Below are 19,027 nucleotides of genomic sequence, written 5' to 3' on the forward strand. Positions count from 1 at the left end.
GCGACGACATACTGATGCTATATTCTTCTTTAAGCTCATAAACGGTTTCCTTGATTGTTCTGATTTACTGAATAAGGTTAATTTCAGAATCCCAGTTCGGTACTCTAGACGCGTTGCACTCTTTTCACTTGATCCTTTCAATACTAATTCCCAAAAATATTCTTATCTGCAGCGCGTTTATCGTATGTTTAACGGAGAGCTGAATGAGGTTGATCTATTTGGTATTTCCCTACATCAATTCAGGTCTAACATCAAGAGAATCTTGACCGATTGATTCATTCATTAGCCAGCAGCGTGGCTCGGTCGTTAAGCTTCTGCTTAACACTGAGAGGCGCCGAGTTCGATCCCTTGAGCTGACCTCGATTGAAAAGAATTTTTCTGAGTATATCTGTAATGCTGCTGGTCAGACCAGGATTTGTGACTCCTGGTTGATCGTTTCCTATCAGAGTTTGCCAATTTTCTCTGATTTCATTGTTGAAACGATTCCCGATTAAAAATTGGCTAAAAATCCTTCCTACCCACTATATCACCACTATTTGAGTATGATTAATGTAAATATTACAATAAAAAAATGTAAGTACAATTCATAGATGTCTCGTTAATTGTCGAGTTTAAGTCAGTGTCTCGTAATTTAGCGACTTATGTATATAATAAAAAATGCTGTATTGTTTGTAATTTGGCCAGGAAGGCGCATTGGGGTTTACCTGTAATGCCTTCCTGGTATGAAATAAAATAAATAAATAAATAAATAAATAAATTTCTTCTCCTATTCTATTTTTCCAATATTTCCAATATTTTTATACTTTAGTTTAGTTATGTAATGTGCTATTTAATCATATTATAGCTTTCATTCTTTTCCTTTTCATTTGTTTATTTTGTATTTACCTTTTTCATTTGTTTTATATTTGTAAATTTCAATTTCTTCTTATATTCTATTTTATAACCTTCTCCAAATATTTTAATACTATAGTTTAATTATGCAATGTTCTACATATTTTGTCATGCCTTTATTCTTTACTTTTTAATTCGTTTTCCTTATATTTATCTTTTTCATTTTTGTAAAAATCTATTATTGGACTCGGATGTTACATATATTATTTATTTACTATTTGTTTTTTTATACATATCTATGTACATCCTGTCTGTTGATTTTTCAATTAATAAAATAAAATAAAATAAAAATAAAATAAAAAATAAGAACCAATGCTATAGACTAAAATTTTACTTTTTATGCTTAAAATATTTCTTAACCTACATAATACACCGCATTTTGGTAAGGTCGTAGCGACACTTTTACGTGGATTTGAGACTTGTATTCGCATACTTTTGAGAGCGGGAGAGCGCGCACACGCGTAGAGCGTCGGCGGCGTCCCGCCACCTAATAAAAGTAATAAAAGACGCCAAACTTCGTCGATTCCCATACAAAGTGGAACTGGCGTGTCGTGTCGTGTCGTGTCGTGTCGTCCTTTCGCCGGCTTTTCCCTTTTTACTCTGTTTTCCTTCGCGGCTGCTCTTTCCTTCCGCTCGCCACGAGCGCGCGATCCCTTTTCCCCCCACGCGTTCCGTTCGCTCGCCGAAGCCCCGGTCAGAAGGTGGATCGAGCGGTAGAGGGGGTGCGCGTCGACCAATGGCAAGCCGCGCGGCGCTCGCGCACATGCAACGACACACTTTTTTAAGCGAAACGCAGCGCTCCGATTGGTCGACGGGCGTTCGGAGGCGGGCCCGAGGCGGCGACCTCGACCGGTTCGGCAGCTTCGTCACAGCGAGCGCTCCCAGTCCGCGTCGACAGTCGAACGCGAACGGTGCCAGCGTACGCGCGCGCGCACTACACACACACACCAAACTACAACCCCTCGTGCTAAATTCGCCCACTAAAATAACGAAAACAAATACGCATCCTGATATACCACAGATGCACAGTGCAATATGTTAAAGAGGGCGCGCACCCACTCAACAACGACGGCGACCACAACCCAGAAGCACCACCACAATTCGTGATAAATAGTTTAAAAAATAGCCGCGATGTTGTTATAACGACGGGATGAGGCACCGACGCGTCAGAACGACGAAGACGACGACGACGACGCCTACGACGACGGTGGCGACGACGTCGCGGAGAAAATGTGACTGTTATTATAATAATTTATCGTAATAATAATAAAATGAAGTTAAAAAAGAACACCGTATTAGTTACAACGAATAAAAACGTTATTACAATAGCGATAACTGTAAGGTGATTGTTCTTTATATAAAAAAAATTAGTCAAGATTATTAAATTAGTGTTTTAAGGCGTTGTTGTTTGTTTCTCCACGTGTAAAGTAAAATAACCGAAGATGGCAGCGTATGCACAGTTCGGTTACACGTATCCGCCGGCTTCACAGGTGAGCTTATTATTATTATATTTTTTTTTTTTTTGTTACCTATTTTATTTCATTGTGTGTTTTGAATGTCGGCGATCGATGCGTACTGCTCGTCGAGTTTTGCGCCTAAGTGAGTCCACCTTTCGCTTTGCTAATAAATTAAACCGGGCACACACACCTGCCGTCGCTCGACGATCGCCGTGTCCGCGAACGCAATCCTTCCGACTATAAATAAGACTACTATCGACGGTGAGAATCGTCCTTAAATGTGTCCCTTTTTTTCGACCGCGGCCCTGACCCCTCTCTCACTTTAACGAAGATCGATATATTGAACGCGCGGGAATAACGAAGCACGTCCTCTCGCTTATGCACACTGTATATATTTATAAAAGTGTCATAGCTACAGATTCATTCGCTTTTAAATTATATATATATGTATTTATTAGACGCGTCTCGGTAGCTGTCGTGTTATTCTTGTACTTACACACATATCATTATTATAAATGAATGTGCTCATTAAAGATGTAATAGTGCAGCTGTATAATAAAAATGTTGTACTGTGATGATGGACATTTTTTGCAAATTTTGTTCGATCAGCTGATGGAAAATAGAGAGATTTAACTTAAAATGAATCAAATTACTTTTAATGATACCGATATTTAGAGGAATGATTTTATTGCTAAAATTAAAATGCGATAATAATCTTGATGAATAATAATTAAGTAGGCATAATAAGATTTTATTAACTATGAATGCATGCATTTTTAATAGGCTTAGTTAGGTATATAAATCGGGTGCTTAAAGATGTAATTTTATTTAAATAAAATCAAAACTACATCTTATCGCCGTCGGACGTCATGCGTAACATTGTAAATATAACAATTCCATATAAAATAAGTTTTTTTGTCGTTTAAATTATTATAATTATTATTTCGGTGTGTACTTATGTACACATATAACCGAGATGTATAATACTTTCATCTGGTAAATATTCAATTATATTAGATACCAGCCTATCTATGCAAATGAAACAATATTTATTTTATTCAGAACGGTTTTGATTATCTTAATTACTCGATTTATTTATTTACATACCGACGCAGATATTGTAGATATTTTTAATCGGGAACGTCGTTAATGAATATTTATTTGAACCGCTATATCGGATGCATGAAGACACGACATAAATAATATGTAGACTCGTAACGTTCTGAAGTGTATCGAAAATAAAATGGAATGTTTTAATTAAGCACTTAATATACTGTAAGCGAGCCGAACTTAGTATAAAATATTGATAATATCATCTGTCATTAATACATATGATTATTGCTAATAGTGTAAGTAAATATACACATTGATAATTGATTTCATAATATCTTGAAGTAATGTACCACTTTTATGGTATAGATTTTTTTATTGTTCAATTTCAATTCAGAATTAAATGGATTATGGGGCAGTAAATAAGTGAATAGTCAATCAGACGACTACCGTTCACTTATTATACGTAGATAGGTTATCCTACACCCACACTCGATGCTGTAAAAAGGCGATCGGATCGTGTATCCCGTCGTTCCGTTGCTGACCAATTTCGTCGGCGCGTAAGTGACTGTCGTACAGGTAGTCAAATCATTAAAATACCTAATAATACGTAATAATGATAATCATTCGCCCTGAACACGGTTGTTCGAGCCGCGAACAAAATAATATACCCCGGGGAGAGGACTCGTCGAGACCCGCGGCCCATGGCCCGTTTATAAATATTTACACATTTCTTGCGCGCACTTCGGGTCTGGACCGGTCCCATAATGCCGAATGTGCTGAAATGAGGGTAGTTGAGGGCTTTGCGACAGTAAATATGCCGAATAAATCGGTCCTGGGGAAAAAATGGCGTACGGCTCTTTTCGTGGTTACAAATCTTTTGAGCCTATATGTATTTAATTAAACTTATTTAATAATTGTGATATTTGAATGTGTCTACATATGTACATACATACATATAAATTTATGTTTCCATTTAAGTTTTTAATTAATTATTTAATTAATTTTTAATTAATATAGTTGATTGATTTAAAAAAAGCAAACCAAGATTTAACGATGTTGATGAATCGTAGTCATACTTTGGAATTTTCTAAGGATTTCGTATTTATACATATGTAGATAAAAAAAAGTTATATGATGCTCGTTTGAGTACATATAATCCTACTGAATACTTGGGTAGGGATTAGGATTTAGAACAATGAAATAACAAAAATTTTACAACATTGATCAAATTACTAAATAACTTTTTTTAGTGTATTTTACTTATCTGAATTATATATATTATGATTTTAATTGTTTACAAGTAATTGAGAAAAAAATATCATTAATCTTTTATTCAATACTTCACATGATTGATATTTTTATGATTGCAACTTAATTATTGCTTTTTATACAATTTACATAATATAATACATACTGATGTTATTACTCTTAATACATCAATTTTATAAAATAATAGATATAGTTTATAATGAAAATTGATGAATTCATGGTTTAAAATATATTATGCTTATTTTTTTATAAATTTTTAAGTATTTATTTTAAAATATTGTGTGTATTATTATACATTTTTTACTGAATAATAATAACAACAAAAAAACTATTAACGTGCAACAAAAATAAATATCGTGAATCTGTATTTCTGAGTCGATGGTGGTTGATTTAAAGAAAACTGTTTTATATGTTTATTCCGTTCTATGATATATACTTTAATTAAATCGTAAGAGTAGTTGTCGTTGAGATTGAGGGGCTATAAAATACCCGAGGGGTTGGAAAAAGACGACATCGTCAGCAGGCGTGTGTAAATATTTAGCTCACTCGAAATCATTTGCGCCTCAGCTTTAATTCTCACAGATAGGTACTGCATATGTGCATATATACGTACATTTTAAAAATATTTTTAATGTGATAATAATAATCGACCGATCTCATTGTGCCGTAGACATTATTGTCGATGCAGACCGCAAACTTTTAAATGTATTCAATTGAAAAGAGTCGAAATGACGTGTGTGAGTGGCGTCGCATTTGACACATTTTCCCATTGTGCCCTTTTTAAATAAAACGGCACTATCGAATTAATGTCCCAATATAAATAACCTTCCACGTTTACGATTTAGGTTTTCATTGTTGTGCCCTCAAACACAGAGGGGATATATCCACACACAGATGGGGTTTCGAAATATCCCCCTTTATTCAATTATACACTTTTTGTGCAGTGTGAAAGCAGAGTGTATTTCGAACGATGATGATATACATTTATATAATAAATTTACTTTGCACTTTGTGTATTATATCAACTTAACGTTTAATAGAGACGTTAGCTTAATTGTTGATTTTATTAAACCGTTTACAATATATTTACCTATGTATGTATGTGTGTAGATATGCTTAATATGTTGAAATGTATGGTTAGGTGCAATACATATTCATAACGAATTGTATGTACATAGAGTGTAGTATGATATAGGTACATACGTATTCAGTTACTTTATGATCATTTATATGTATTTAAATACATTTAATGATTTGAATACACTTGTGCAATACAATGCATGCATTGTGTTCATCGGAGACAAAGGCGAACATAACTTTTAAAACTCGCCTATCTATTATAATATTATAAATATACTATTTTTTTTATAATTGCTTGGCCATTGGTAATGTGTGTGCGTGAATATCGCTCTCGAGATTCGTATACATATAAAGTGCTTCATTAATAAAATATTCATTGACGAAAAGGCGAACGATAAAAACATAATGGATCAGTGAAAGATCCGAAAAGCGAGTAGGAGATGTTATTATTATCGATTATCATATAATTACGGGGACCCCGACATTGAATACATTAGCCTACTGGTGCACACGTCGAGTAGTTTAGACATAAAAATCAAATTTAGAGGCAAATGAGCAATATTATATTCATACGAAAAAATGATTGAGCTCAAATTAGGTTGCATCACCGGTAACCGAGTCGCTTCTTAGCGTTTTTAAATCTCATTTTGTTTTTGTTCCGATTTTAATACCTATCTACATAAACGATTTTATAAAACGGCTTACGTATCTGAATGTTATCACGTTGGAAAAAAATCCGCTCGAAGTTGCTGCCGGTTTAAATTTTCGATTCAAAGATACCAATTTTTTAGGATTTAAATGAATTAATGTTTCAAATTTTCCTTAAATTTTATGTAAAGTAAAATTAAAATCAAAACATCGCCGAAGAGCTTGTATCATTTGTAATTTGTTTAAGTAAAAAAAATCTATACATATATAAATACGCACGTATATATGTCTATATACTTATACAAATAATTTATAGAAATAATAATACGTACCTCAATGATGAATAATGTTAATAATAACAAAATTTAATTTGCTCTTCACCAAGCATGTTTAGAACCATAGATCTTATTTCGCCTGGAAAATATTTGATAGAATCTGATCTATAATATAATATTAGTAACTATTTAGAAGGATAAAAAAATAATTTTAATTTTTATGTACATACATGCATACATCCATACATATGTAGATACTCGCATGTAAAATGAGATTTATAAATTTATTCATACAATCCAACTTCAACTTCATACATTATATAAGCATTATTTTTATTTTATTTTATTTATTGAAAAATCAACAGACGACAGGATGTACATACATAGATATGTATAAAAAAACAAATAGTAAATATATAATATATGTAACATCCGAGTCCAATAACAGATTTTTACAAAAATTATAAAAAAAATGAAAAAGATAAATATAAGGAAAACAAATGAAAAAGAATAAAGGCTATAACATAACAAAATATGTAGAACATTGCATAATTAAACTATAGTATTAAAATATTGGAAAAAGGTTATAAAATAGAATATAAGAAGAAATTGAAATTTACAAATATAAAACAAATGAAAAAGGTAAATACAAAATAAACAAATGAAAAGGAAAAGAATGAAAGCTATAATATGATTAAATAGCACATTACATAACTAAACTAAAGTATAAAAAATATTGGAAAAAGGTTATAAAATAGAATAGAAGAAGAAATGAATCAATCGGTCAAGATTCTCTTGATGTTAGACCTGAATTGATGTAGGGAAATACCAAATAGATCAACCTCATTCAGCTCTCCGTTAAACATACGATAAACGCGCTGCAGATAAAAATATTTTTGGGAATTAGTATTGAAAGGATCAAGTGAAAAGAGTGCAACGCGTCTAGAGTACCGAACTGGGATTCTGAAATTAACCTTATTCAGTAAATCGGAACAATCAAGGAAACCATATTATAATAAATAGTAGACATTTATATAATTTATCTAATTTGACTTACTTATAAGGTAATTAATAGTTGATATCTATTTACTTAACTAATTGCGAATTGACAGTACACGCAATTTAATATTTTACGTAGAGAAAGGTTAAAAATAAACAATTTAATCAATTAGCATTTTGTATCGTCACAAAGTGGTACTTATTTCATTACAATTATATGTTTGTCAAATATTGCTAAATTTTAAAGTTTTTTCGACAGTCATCATTACAGCAAGCTGTTGGTTTCAAGATAATTTCATCGAAACAAAAATGTCTTAAAATCATTCCATTGCGCATACATTGTGCAAATATTAAACGTTGAACGGTTTTTTTGTAATGTTGATTTAACGAAATTTGCACTGTTAGAAAGTCAGTTTACTTTGAGAGACATCGGAAAGGAAAAAAAAATACTCAAAACGGGGAATTGCGCAGTTGGGCTTTTCGTGCGAATCTTGTATGTAATTTTATTATTATACATCAACGAGACATGAGCATGCACATGCACAAAATGGCGGTCGGCGGTGAGTTTCGTGAAAGCTTGAGAAAGCTCTCTCGTCGTTTGATCGCCGTTTTGATGGGACACTGTCCACTGGGACATGACACTCGACACATACACACATTTACCTATGCATACATACAAAGTTGGATATAAAATACAACAACAAAAATGAGCCTGTTTTACCTTCATCATCCGCGGACAACAAACAGAGGGGACCCTCTCTTTTACTCTCCGTCTCATCAAGGGTAAGTGTGGCAAACATTTGCCTTCCACTCGGAGGAGACGAGGACTCGTATCATTTCTATTAGAAGGCAATACGGACCGCTCTTATTGAACAAATACCTCGTGTGTGTGTGTGTGTGTGTGTGTGTGTGTGTGTGTGTGTGTGTACACATTATATAGCTCACTCGAAACTAATTTGGAGCTTTCAATAGCTCAAACGGTCGTTGCTCGTGTAAGATTGAGAAATGGATTAAAAATCACCGAGGCGCAATGCGGAATTGTACGTGTTTATTTTTCAATGCAATAAATGCGTTTGTGTTTACACTTGATACAATTCACGATTTTGTTTTATTGCAAGTAAAATCATATCGTTATATGTATTTCATATGGCGTTTTACGATTTGGCATTAGATTACTCTTGAAACTGCGGTTTGTGTTGGGACTATGAAACGTAATCCTTATTTATTAACATATATTTAAATAGGGTCATATATACATATATACATAGATACTTACCCAATATTAAGTTATCATTTTTGTTATTACTATTTTTTATATCATATTAAACCCTTGCTTTTTAAATCTATTGTACATACGTACATATGTACATATAAACGTACGTTGAATGCTTGCGTTACAAAGCTTCATTATGAAACGGTCGATAAAATAAATACACGTATAAATCCGAAGTACCTACGCTAAAATACAAATTATAACACAATTTTAATGCAGTGTCAATTAAATACACCTACATATGTACATATACTTAGGTACATACACATTTGAATATAAAAAAAATGTTGGGCTTTAAAGTTATTTAACTAAACCTAATGGTTTATACAGATGTATTAAAACATTGTTACACACTTTTGAAATGAAATTGACGAAAATGAATTACATAAAAAAATCATAGTATCAAGAAACAACGAAGAGGCACCCAGAAAGCGAACGGTCTAATTTTCATTGTTGGTTATCTTTAAAACTTAACAAACTAAATAAAAGCTTTTAAAAATTAGTCGACTTTTTATTATTTCTCATATAATACACACATACATAATATGTAGTGTATTATATGAGAATGTGCCTATTGTAGAATGTGTCGATGTTAAATAAACAGGCAAGCCCGTATCGTCTGCAATCTTCATGCAGAATCTAAATAAATGTGTTATAATGTGTTTTAATAATATGTATTGACATAGCACTAATTACTATGCACTCAATAATCTCACTCAGCCAAACAACGGAGACTTTTCAACCGGTTTTATTTTTTGCACGGTATGACGATAAACAGTGTTTAAACCATAATAATATGACGCATTACAAAACAAAATGTGGATTTTAATGAGTCGGCCGACTAAGGAACGAGAAAAAAGCCAAGACGGGGGATTTTCGCCATTAGATCTCGACGTTGTTCGAGTGGATCTTCTTGTATTTTTCGGCGTGTGCGTGTTTGTATGGGAATGTTGTGGCCAGTGGGGCTGAACCGTCGGTGCGCGTTTCGCGGTCGGACCGCCTAACGGCCACAAATATTGACAGAGCTTTTGTCGGGGCCCCAGCCCACTTAAGGCCCCCACGGCTCGTGTTTGCGGCGCGGGGCCCCCCAAAGACAATAGTGCGCGCGATTCGCTTGTTAACTCATATTTGTTTGCCGCGTGTAAACACGAATATTAAGTAATATATATTGAACGAGCAAACACACTCGGGTCCTCTTTCATGTCGCGCCGGGACCCCTCCCAGGGACCGGTCCTCTCCGAGGTCCAACCCTCCGATGACCGGCTCGCCTATGTAAACTGGTGACTGATTAAAATTAGACACAATTAAATAAAATGCTATTACCCCTTGTTTGTAAACAGCCTGGTAGCATCAGCATTAAAAGTCAATGCAATTTCCTCAAATTTGTGCCTATTTTGTGCAACCTTCAATATTCTCCCGGGGGGGGGGAGGGGGTCCCCTGCGAAACATCAATTCTCGTTGATGAACTCTCCATTTCTTGTCTCGTTGTCTTGGTACTAGGATCATCATAGTTATCATTCCAGAAACATTTTCCAATATCTCTACTATCTTACGACTTTTATTTTAACTATTATTTAAATATTTATTATATTATTATCCGAGAATTTTCAATTACGAGGATTCTGGTTTCATTACATATACATATATGTACATATGGATGTAGTTGTATTAAACAATTATTGATCTTATTCAAAATTTATGACAAATGATGTATATTCAAGTATAAAAACGAAGATTTTAACTAGATTTGGTGAAACGATTTAACCAGATTCAACGAGATTTGGTGAAACCAGGCCCACTGGTTCACTAGTTAAGTAATCGATTACCACTTGAAGGCTGGTAGACTAAAATCTGTCGTTATAGTAAGACCAGTATGATTATAAAATATACATTGATCGACCTATTACTGCAAGAGTTTCCTGGTACAGAATAGTGCGCTAGTAGAGATATTTGCATATCAGTAGATGGCTGCTTGCGAGGTCTTTTAGTTATTAAAAAACACAGATCAACCGTTTACTGATAGATTTTTCCGATTTGTCCAGCTTAATTGTTGTGACGGATCCAATAAATCGGTATCCATCTTCTCAGTTTCCTGAAAATTGGACCTATTAGCATATCAAATTCGTTGAATCTTATTAATGCCAACCAACATAGTGTATTTCTCGCAAATTTGCTGTGAATCAAAAATTTGTTGATTGTCTATATATGTCTATTTCTATTCTATTGTATTTTATGAAAAATTGTTAGTACTTATGCACAAAAATTAATCTCACCATGAGTATCACCTTGGGGTAGGTCCTGTATGTTTGTATGTAAAAATAAAATAAAAATAAAATAAAAATATAATAATTATGCTTAAGACAGTTTCATGCAAAATTTGCAACATCGAAAATTCAACCAAAATAATACCGTTTTATGTGATGAAGTCCACTATGCGCAGAATCGAGTATGGTTTGAAAGAAAAATAGATTGTTATATTTTAATCAGTCTGTTACTTATTATTCAACGGGTAGTTTTATTTATGTTTGTAAATTAAATGCATTAATACTATGGAAAAACAAAAAGAGGGAGAAAAAACACGTTTAAAAAAGGTCACAGTGTCAGGGATATTAATCACACGTGAAATACGCATCGCCATTGGTGTGTACTTATTATAAGTGGCAAAATAATTAGTTAGAATATACTGTACACAAATAAATACATGACAAAATATGTACATAGATTTAAATTGAGAAAAGAAATGTTCGAAATGAATTAGCATCGAAGTTTGGAGCAGAGCTCGAAGCGTTGCAAAGTTGACTACTTCAGCACTTCGTTTATAAATTTGTATAAGATTACATATTCAATGGTGGTGGGGGGCTTTGAATAAATTAAAGTGATCGTATAGGGTTTCTCGAGATTTGGCGCACGCGCGTAAAGGGTTAATATTTTGCGCCAATGTGCGTGTCAACTATTGGGTTCGTAATCCGATACGTCCTTTGTGCGGCTTTGCGACAACTTCTACGTTATAGTTAGATATTATTCTTTCCAAAGTGGAGGTGTATCAGCCGTTACATGAGTTCATCTTGTCGGAAATTCTAAAATACATGTACGTACAATAAACAAGATACTGAAATTTAATATGGAGGGCTTTGCCTGTGCGATATATATATTTTTTTTATTTAAAATGTCATCAGTTTAGATAAGTGGTATTTTCGTTTCTAATATTATATACTTCAGCTACACAGGCTTTTGGTCCAACGACTATATGTCCGTGAAAAAATATATCGTTGTATCTAATGGCGTGTGGATCATTATTTGAAAATATGCTCGCGAGAGTTGTTATTAGTCAGTCACCTCCTTAACACTTTTCGCACTGTAATGGATAGCGAGTGACCAGAACTTATATTTCATTTTTTTTTTAGATAGTTTTAAACATATAGAAAAACTGTGGCATACGTGGTACCATACCTGGTACAAACGAAACATTTGAGCCGTTTCGTTGAAATCTGTAGTAGTTTCAAGTTTATCCTTGCTTGACAGTGATATATACCAAAATGACCCTATGGACGCCAAGCGTCCAGCACAGTATCGTGCGGATTTATTTTAGCACGGTAAGGCAAGTACTAGTACCGATTCTCCTAATTTGATCACTCGGACGTTGCCACGTTACGAGTAACATTGGAGTGATTTGGTCTGGATTAATCGTGTCAACCCGGTATAACCCAACCACCGAGCCATTGGACTTTTGCTTAGCGCCGTTAGGACGCCGGGTTCGATCCCGATCGACCTCGATTGAAAATAATTTATTCTGAGTATTTTCTGTAATGCTGCTGGTCAGACTTGGATATTTTTCACTCCAGGGCGATCGTTTCCTATCAGAGTTTGCCATTTTTTTCCGATTTCATTGTTGAAACGGTTCCTGATTAAATTGGTTAAAAACCTTCCTACCCACTATATCACCACTATATGATTATATACACTATGATTAATGTACAATAAAAAATTATGTACAAATTCATAGATGTCTCGTTAATTTCGAGTGGTCAGTGTCTCGTAATTCAGCGACTTGTGTAATAAAAATGTTGCATTGTTTGTAATTGACCAGGAAGGTTTACCTCCTAGGCCGTCCTGGTATATTTGTATATATGAATGTAAAAAAATAAAATAATCTTCAAAGTTAGGTTTTCGTACAAAGGTGTTTAGTACCGTTGCCATGCGCACCCATAGTACATATGTAGGTGTTCGACATGTAGTAAACAATGGATCGTTCGTTCGCATTATAGTTTTTAAGCATGTACGACCTTTGATGATGCGATCAGTTGATAATTTGTATGTGGTTGTTACAGCTGCTGGTACAGGGTGGTCAGCCGACGACGGGCGCGTCGACGACATCACCGGGCGCTTCAAGCGCGAACGCGGCATCCCTGAGTCCAGGGGTGGCGCCGGGGGCGCTGTCGCCGGGGGCGGCGTCGCAGGCTCCCACCACCCCCGCTGCGGCGCCGCCCTGCTGCGAGAGCGGCCGCCCCATCATCACGGACCCCGTCTCTGGACAAACGGTGTGCTCGTGCCAGTACGACACGGCGCGACTCGCACTCACCGGATACCCAAGACTACCCACCGCAGGCGTCGGCGTCTATGGCGCCCCCTACCCCTCCACAGACCAGAACCCATACCCCAGCATAGGCGTCGACAGTTCCGCTTTCTATTCGCCGCTGGTGAGTACACAACTTACATACTACCTACATTTTACTACCATTCTTTTTTCAGCTCACACACCCATTTGAAATCGGTAGAAAGCTACGGAAATCTTGATCCTTATAACTAAAGAGCGGACCCAGAGCGCGCTGTCCATTGTTCACATGTTGTAAATGCATTGTTAAGGTTTGCCGAACCTTTTTTACAAAGCATTTACAATAATGGAACAATAGACGGCGCGTTTCCGGTCCTACCTCTACTTATAACTAGACACCGGATTGTCACAGTGCTATCCATTGTTCCATTGTTGTAAATCCTTTGTAAAAAAGGTTCGGCAAACCTTTAACAATGCATTTACAACCTTTGAACAATACGCGGCACCTTAAAAGGCGGACCAACTTTGCGCAGTTCATTGTTTGCCGTGCTCTGTTCATTTTTATTATGAACCTTTTTGTATGCTCCCTAGCTTTGTAGTTTGCCCTGTTTCCTGGTAAATAGATCCAAACTGCCCTGTTTCCTGGAAAAATAACGCTTCCGGTCCTACCTCTACTTATAACCAGAGATCGACGCGGAAATGCGCCAGCACATAAAAAATGGGATCCTTTTGTCAATTTCTACTGTTAACCTTTTCTTTGCTCTCTAGAGAGCAAAATAAAAGGTTAACAATAGAAATTGACAAAAGGATCCCATTTTTTTTCTGTGCTGGCGCATTTCCGCGTCGATCTCTGCTTATAAGTCTTATAACTAGTCACCGGAGCCTGAGGGGGCTGTGTATTGTTCAAAGGTTGTAAATGCATTGTTAAAGGTTTGCCGAACAATGGATAGCACTGTGACTATCCTACCTCTACTTTTAACATTGACTGCATTTTATAAGCTAGATTTATTTATTTATTTATTTATTTATTTATTTAACATATTAGCCAAAGTGACATTACAGAGATCTCCAACGCGTCACTGTGGCCGGTCATTCAGTAAAAATAACATCATAACAGTAATAATAACTTATAAAAATAACAATATTGACACAACATCATTAAAATCATAAAATCATAAAAAAAAAAAACATAGATAAAGTAGTAATAACAATCATTCATATTTAATAGGCAAAATCAACCACTGGCATTCCTCAACAACCACTCAACCAGATTAGTATATTTTATATTGAAGAGGTCAATTTCACCAGAAATCCGGTTGAGCAGATATATAGCCCTAGATATAGGAGCCGTTGTCAACATATTTGTGCGAGCCACAGGAGGAACAAACAAATCACGATATCTCAAGTCCCTGAATTTGCTAGGTGCATTAAACCTAAATTCATTTAGAACCTGAGGATTGTGAATTATCCCATTCAACAGCTTAAAAAAGTGCCTTCCCAGTAACATATTCCGACGAGACTCCAATGAGTTGAAACCTAACGCCCCTAATAGGAATGCACTAGGATATAGCCAAGGATAATAACCATACTGTTTCAAATAAAGATATCTGAGAAACCGTTTTTGGATTCTCTCAATCTTCAATGAATGAGTTATATGGGTAGGATTCCATATAATAGAAGAAAATTCTAGAATACTACGTACTAAAGATTCATAAAGAATTTTAAGCACCAACGTACTCTGGAAAGGTTTGCTAACTCTTAGTAAGAATCCCAGCATTTTTGTGGCTCGCAAACAAATATTGTCTATGTGTCGTTTAAATTGAAAATTATTCGAGAACAAGACCCCCAAATCACAATATTCATCCACAAACTTTAATTCAACACCACTTAGGCGATATGGATAAATCAAGCGATTTGAAGATCTTGCCACATTGAGAACACCGCATTTTTGAATGCTAAAAAATAATTTATTATCGACAGACCAACTTGACAGCGCATCTAAGTCCAATTGGAGAAGGGCTGCGTCACTATGAGACTTAACTGTCATAAAAATCTTAAGGTCATCGGCGAATAAAAGATAGTCTGAATACTTGATTATTTTTGAGATGTCATTAATGTAAATTAAAAAGAATAATGTCCCTAAGTTGGACCCTTGAGGTACCCCAGAATGTGAAATAAACTCATTTGAGGAATTAGGGTGAAAATAGACAAATTGCCTCCGATTTTCAAAGTAATTTTGTATAAGTTGCATCAAGCCATTTGATAACCCAAAATTTCTTAACTTCACAAACAAAACATTATGGTCTACCATATCAAAGGCCTTCATGAAATCGGTATATACTACATCAACTTGGTTTCCCGCATCAACCGATTTGGTTACATAATTGGAAAAACATAATAAATTAGTAACTGTTGAACGAGAACTTCTAAATCCATGTTGTTGATCGATCAAATATGGTTCACAGTGATTGTAGATATACCGATGTAAAATTGCCTCGAACACCTTGGCAGGAGCAGAAAGTAGAAAGTATGTGTGAAGTGTTTCTCAATAGGTTTGTCCCCATACGTGCATACGTACGGTAATTGGATAATGGCAGAGATAGGCGCGGAAGCGTGCTTTTTCCAGGAAACAGGGCGGTTTGGGTCTATTTTCCAGGGAACAGGGCAAACTACAAAGCTAGAGAGCAAGAAAAAAAGGTTCACCATAAAAATGAACATTGCACGGCGAACAATGAACAATGAACGGCGCAAAGTCGCGCCGGCCATAATTATTAGTCAAATTGCGATCGCCCAAAAGACAATTTTTGCCACAAAAATGGCGTATACGGAATATTTGGCGCTCGAGTTCTCGTTAGTATGATAGTTATCATTAGTGTGATGGACTTTTCGGCTGCCAGATGTTCCGTTAAACAGATTTTAGTGGCTTTTGGGCGAGCGCTTTGTGACCAATAATCCCTGAGCTGTACGTACATACAGTATTTTTCAAAAAAGTCACGTACATACATACAGTTTCCTGGAAAAAGCACGCTTCCGCGCCTATCTCGTTATTAGTAAGCTTTGGCGTGACCTTGCACACCATTGTTCATTTTTATGGTAAACCTTTTTTTTTTGAACCTGTTTAAGCATACGAAAAGTTGAGAAAACGAGTCTCGACATATTGCAAGTTGGCGGAACGGAGCGCACCGAAAGTAAAAATAATAAACATGACGCAAATTTTCTCCCAAAACACATTTTTTAATGTATTTACATACACAAACGAAAGACGAAAAAGAACTGAATAGAATAAATAGTATCAAAATATTCGTAATGATGCCTTTTTTAATAAAAAAATGTTAAAATAGAAAGTTAGAAACTGTTCTGTTGAGAACTTCCAAGAAAACTACAAATTTAAGGGTGTTGCGAATAAGGTTGCCAGCACTGTATATTGTATACAACTTGTACAATGCACGCAGGTCAAATTTTTACCAAATGTGAAACAATACATTTCTGATCATTGTTGAGCCACAGCCGCAAAGACGTCCCGTGGGCATATACGAGTAAGGCGACGCCTAAGGGCGGCCCATTTTGAGGACGGCCAGCCCAAGGAAGAAAAAATATCGATAGTATTTTAATATATAATTGTTAACTGAAATTATTATATACCGTATATGTATTTATATAATAATTTTTCATCAAAAAATGGACCACTCATCTAAGTAAAATCATCTGAAATTTAATTTAAAAAAATGATATTATAGTTATGAAATATATTTTTTCGTTTGTATCATATTTTTAGAAGGTGTGGTGCATTTTGAACCAAAGGCAGTATATAATCTAGGGATGTCACTGCACGCCACCCTTATATTTTGACCTGTTAGACTGTAATGCTTACCTAGTTCATTAGTCGTCCCTAGATCATTTTTGCCCTTAGGTGAACTTCAAAATGCCACGCCTTGTGTTACAAAGAGAAAATAGTCATATTTCTAATATTATACATATACTTTTATTTATATATATATATAATTTTTTTATACATATAATAATATTATATGTATATAAAAAATTACATATAATGACTTGGATGAACTGAAGATTGGAAGAGCACAATTTTGAATGAGAAATTATTTATAATAAAGAAGAAACGGAATACAATATTTAAAATTGAATTTTTTTACATATTTTTTCCCTCTCGGTATGTCAGTCATCAAAATGTGCCGCCGTTAGGCACTACCCAACTTCATTATGCCCATGGGACGTCCTTGCACTTACCAGAATATTATTGAAAGAACATTTTCGAATGCGAACACAAAATATTAATGTATTTCTAAAAAATTTCTTCGAAATCTTTGTAGTATCAGTTCTCATTGGTCTTGTCTCGAGAATTGTCGATAGATGAAACACTTAATAATAATGAATAATTTCAAAACTTACCCCATTATTATCATTAAATTAATACATTGCGATAAAAAAAGCAGTAAAGAGCGATTTAAAAACGATACGACTTTTTAAGTCGACCCTCTACCAGCAGTCTCGCAAGCACAGGAGAATTATTGTGCGCGCGTTCAACTCACTTCACCGCCACGTTTAATTTATTTTTATATCGATTTTATTATTTTAAAATTCAATACGGGATTTCATCGATGCGTTCAACACATACACGATAAAACATTTATTTTATCGCATATACTTATAATATATATATTATAGCGTATATAGCGTAAGAACCGCCATAACAATAATACCGATACGGAGAAATGATATCGACGTGGAATCCGACACCGCTAATAGCGACTGTCCCGTGGATATTTCCTTGTAAACCATGTAATCGTAAAAGACGACAAAACTCGCCCTCGGCTCATTACGTTTTCAATATCGACACGTGATTCGAATTAATACATAAGTGAACATGTTGAGAGCCGCCTTGCAACGTGCGAATATTTCCCCTTCGAGACATACGCGCGGTATGCGGTGCATATTTGTTCGTATGCGATTCATGCGTTTTGAAAAATATTTGCTGGATTTTTCATAGAATCCAGTTTAAAATGAGAGGAGATTTGCGTGTTGTCGACGTGATAAAATCGCAGAGCGATTTGCTTAAAATCAGATGAGATTTTGCACCGAGTAGTATATGTTAATGTACGTATGTTTTTTATATATTATATATACTTCGAATTCGGCAAAAAAAAGCTGTAAGATAAATATATATTTTTTTTTGTGTATGTCTGGAAAATCCGATCTTGTTTGATCAGTCTTAATGTGTTGGTCGATTTGGATTGAGAAATTCCTCAATTCAGATAATATAATTTCAAACGGACTTGGTTTACTTTTGAATTGATTGAACTCTACATAGTACCTACATATGTGTGTTATGTTGTTGTATGAGTATATTATTTAATTATTATTTAAATGATTGCTATGATTACATATAATGTATTGTAAAATGCAGAGGCTCGATTGTATTTTTTTTACAGATATTCGTGATATTATGATTTTTTTTTAAGTGAAACCATACATTATATTTTTCATACAATTTTGCCTTGTTGAATATATG

At 34.9% G+C, this 19,027-nt stretch overlaps 1 protein-coding gene across 2 annotated transcripts in view; it reads left to right on the forward strand.

Annotated features, from left to right (window-relative positions):
• The first annotated feature begins 1,773 nt into the window (after positions 1-1,773).
• Positions 1,774-19,027, forward strand: part of LOC143922467 (homeobox protein caupolican-like) — a 111,300-nt gene continuing 94,046 nt past the window's right edge. For both annotated transcript variants that reach the window (XM_077445715.1, XM_077445714.1), the window contains exons 1-2: positions 1,774-2,381; positions 13,274-13,642. In XM_077445715.1, the coding sequence (XP_077301841.1) occupies positions 2,334-2,381; positions 13,274-13,642 (417 nt within the window). In that variant the 5' untranslated portion in view covers positions 1,774-2,333. The remainder of the gene's footprint in view (positions 2,382-13,273; positions 13,643-19,027) is intronic.

This window comes from Arctopsyche grandis, chromosome 2 (assembly GCF_051622035.1).
Source record: "Arctopsyche grandis isolate Sample6627 chromosome 2, ASM5162203v2, whole genome shotgun sequence".
Lineage (NCBI taxonomy): Eukaryota > Metazoa > Arthropoda > Insecta > Trichoptera > Hydropsychidae > Arctopsyche > Arctopsyche grandis.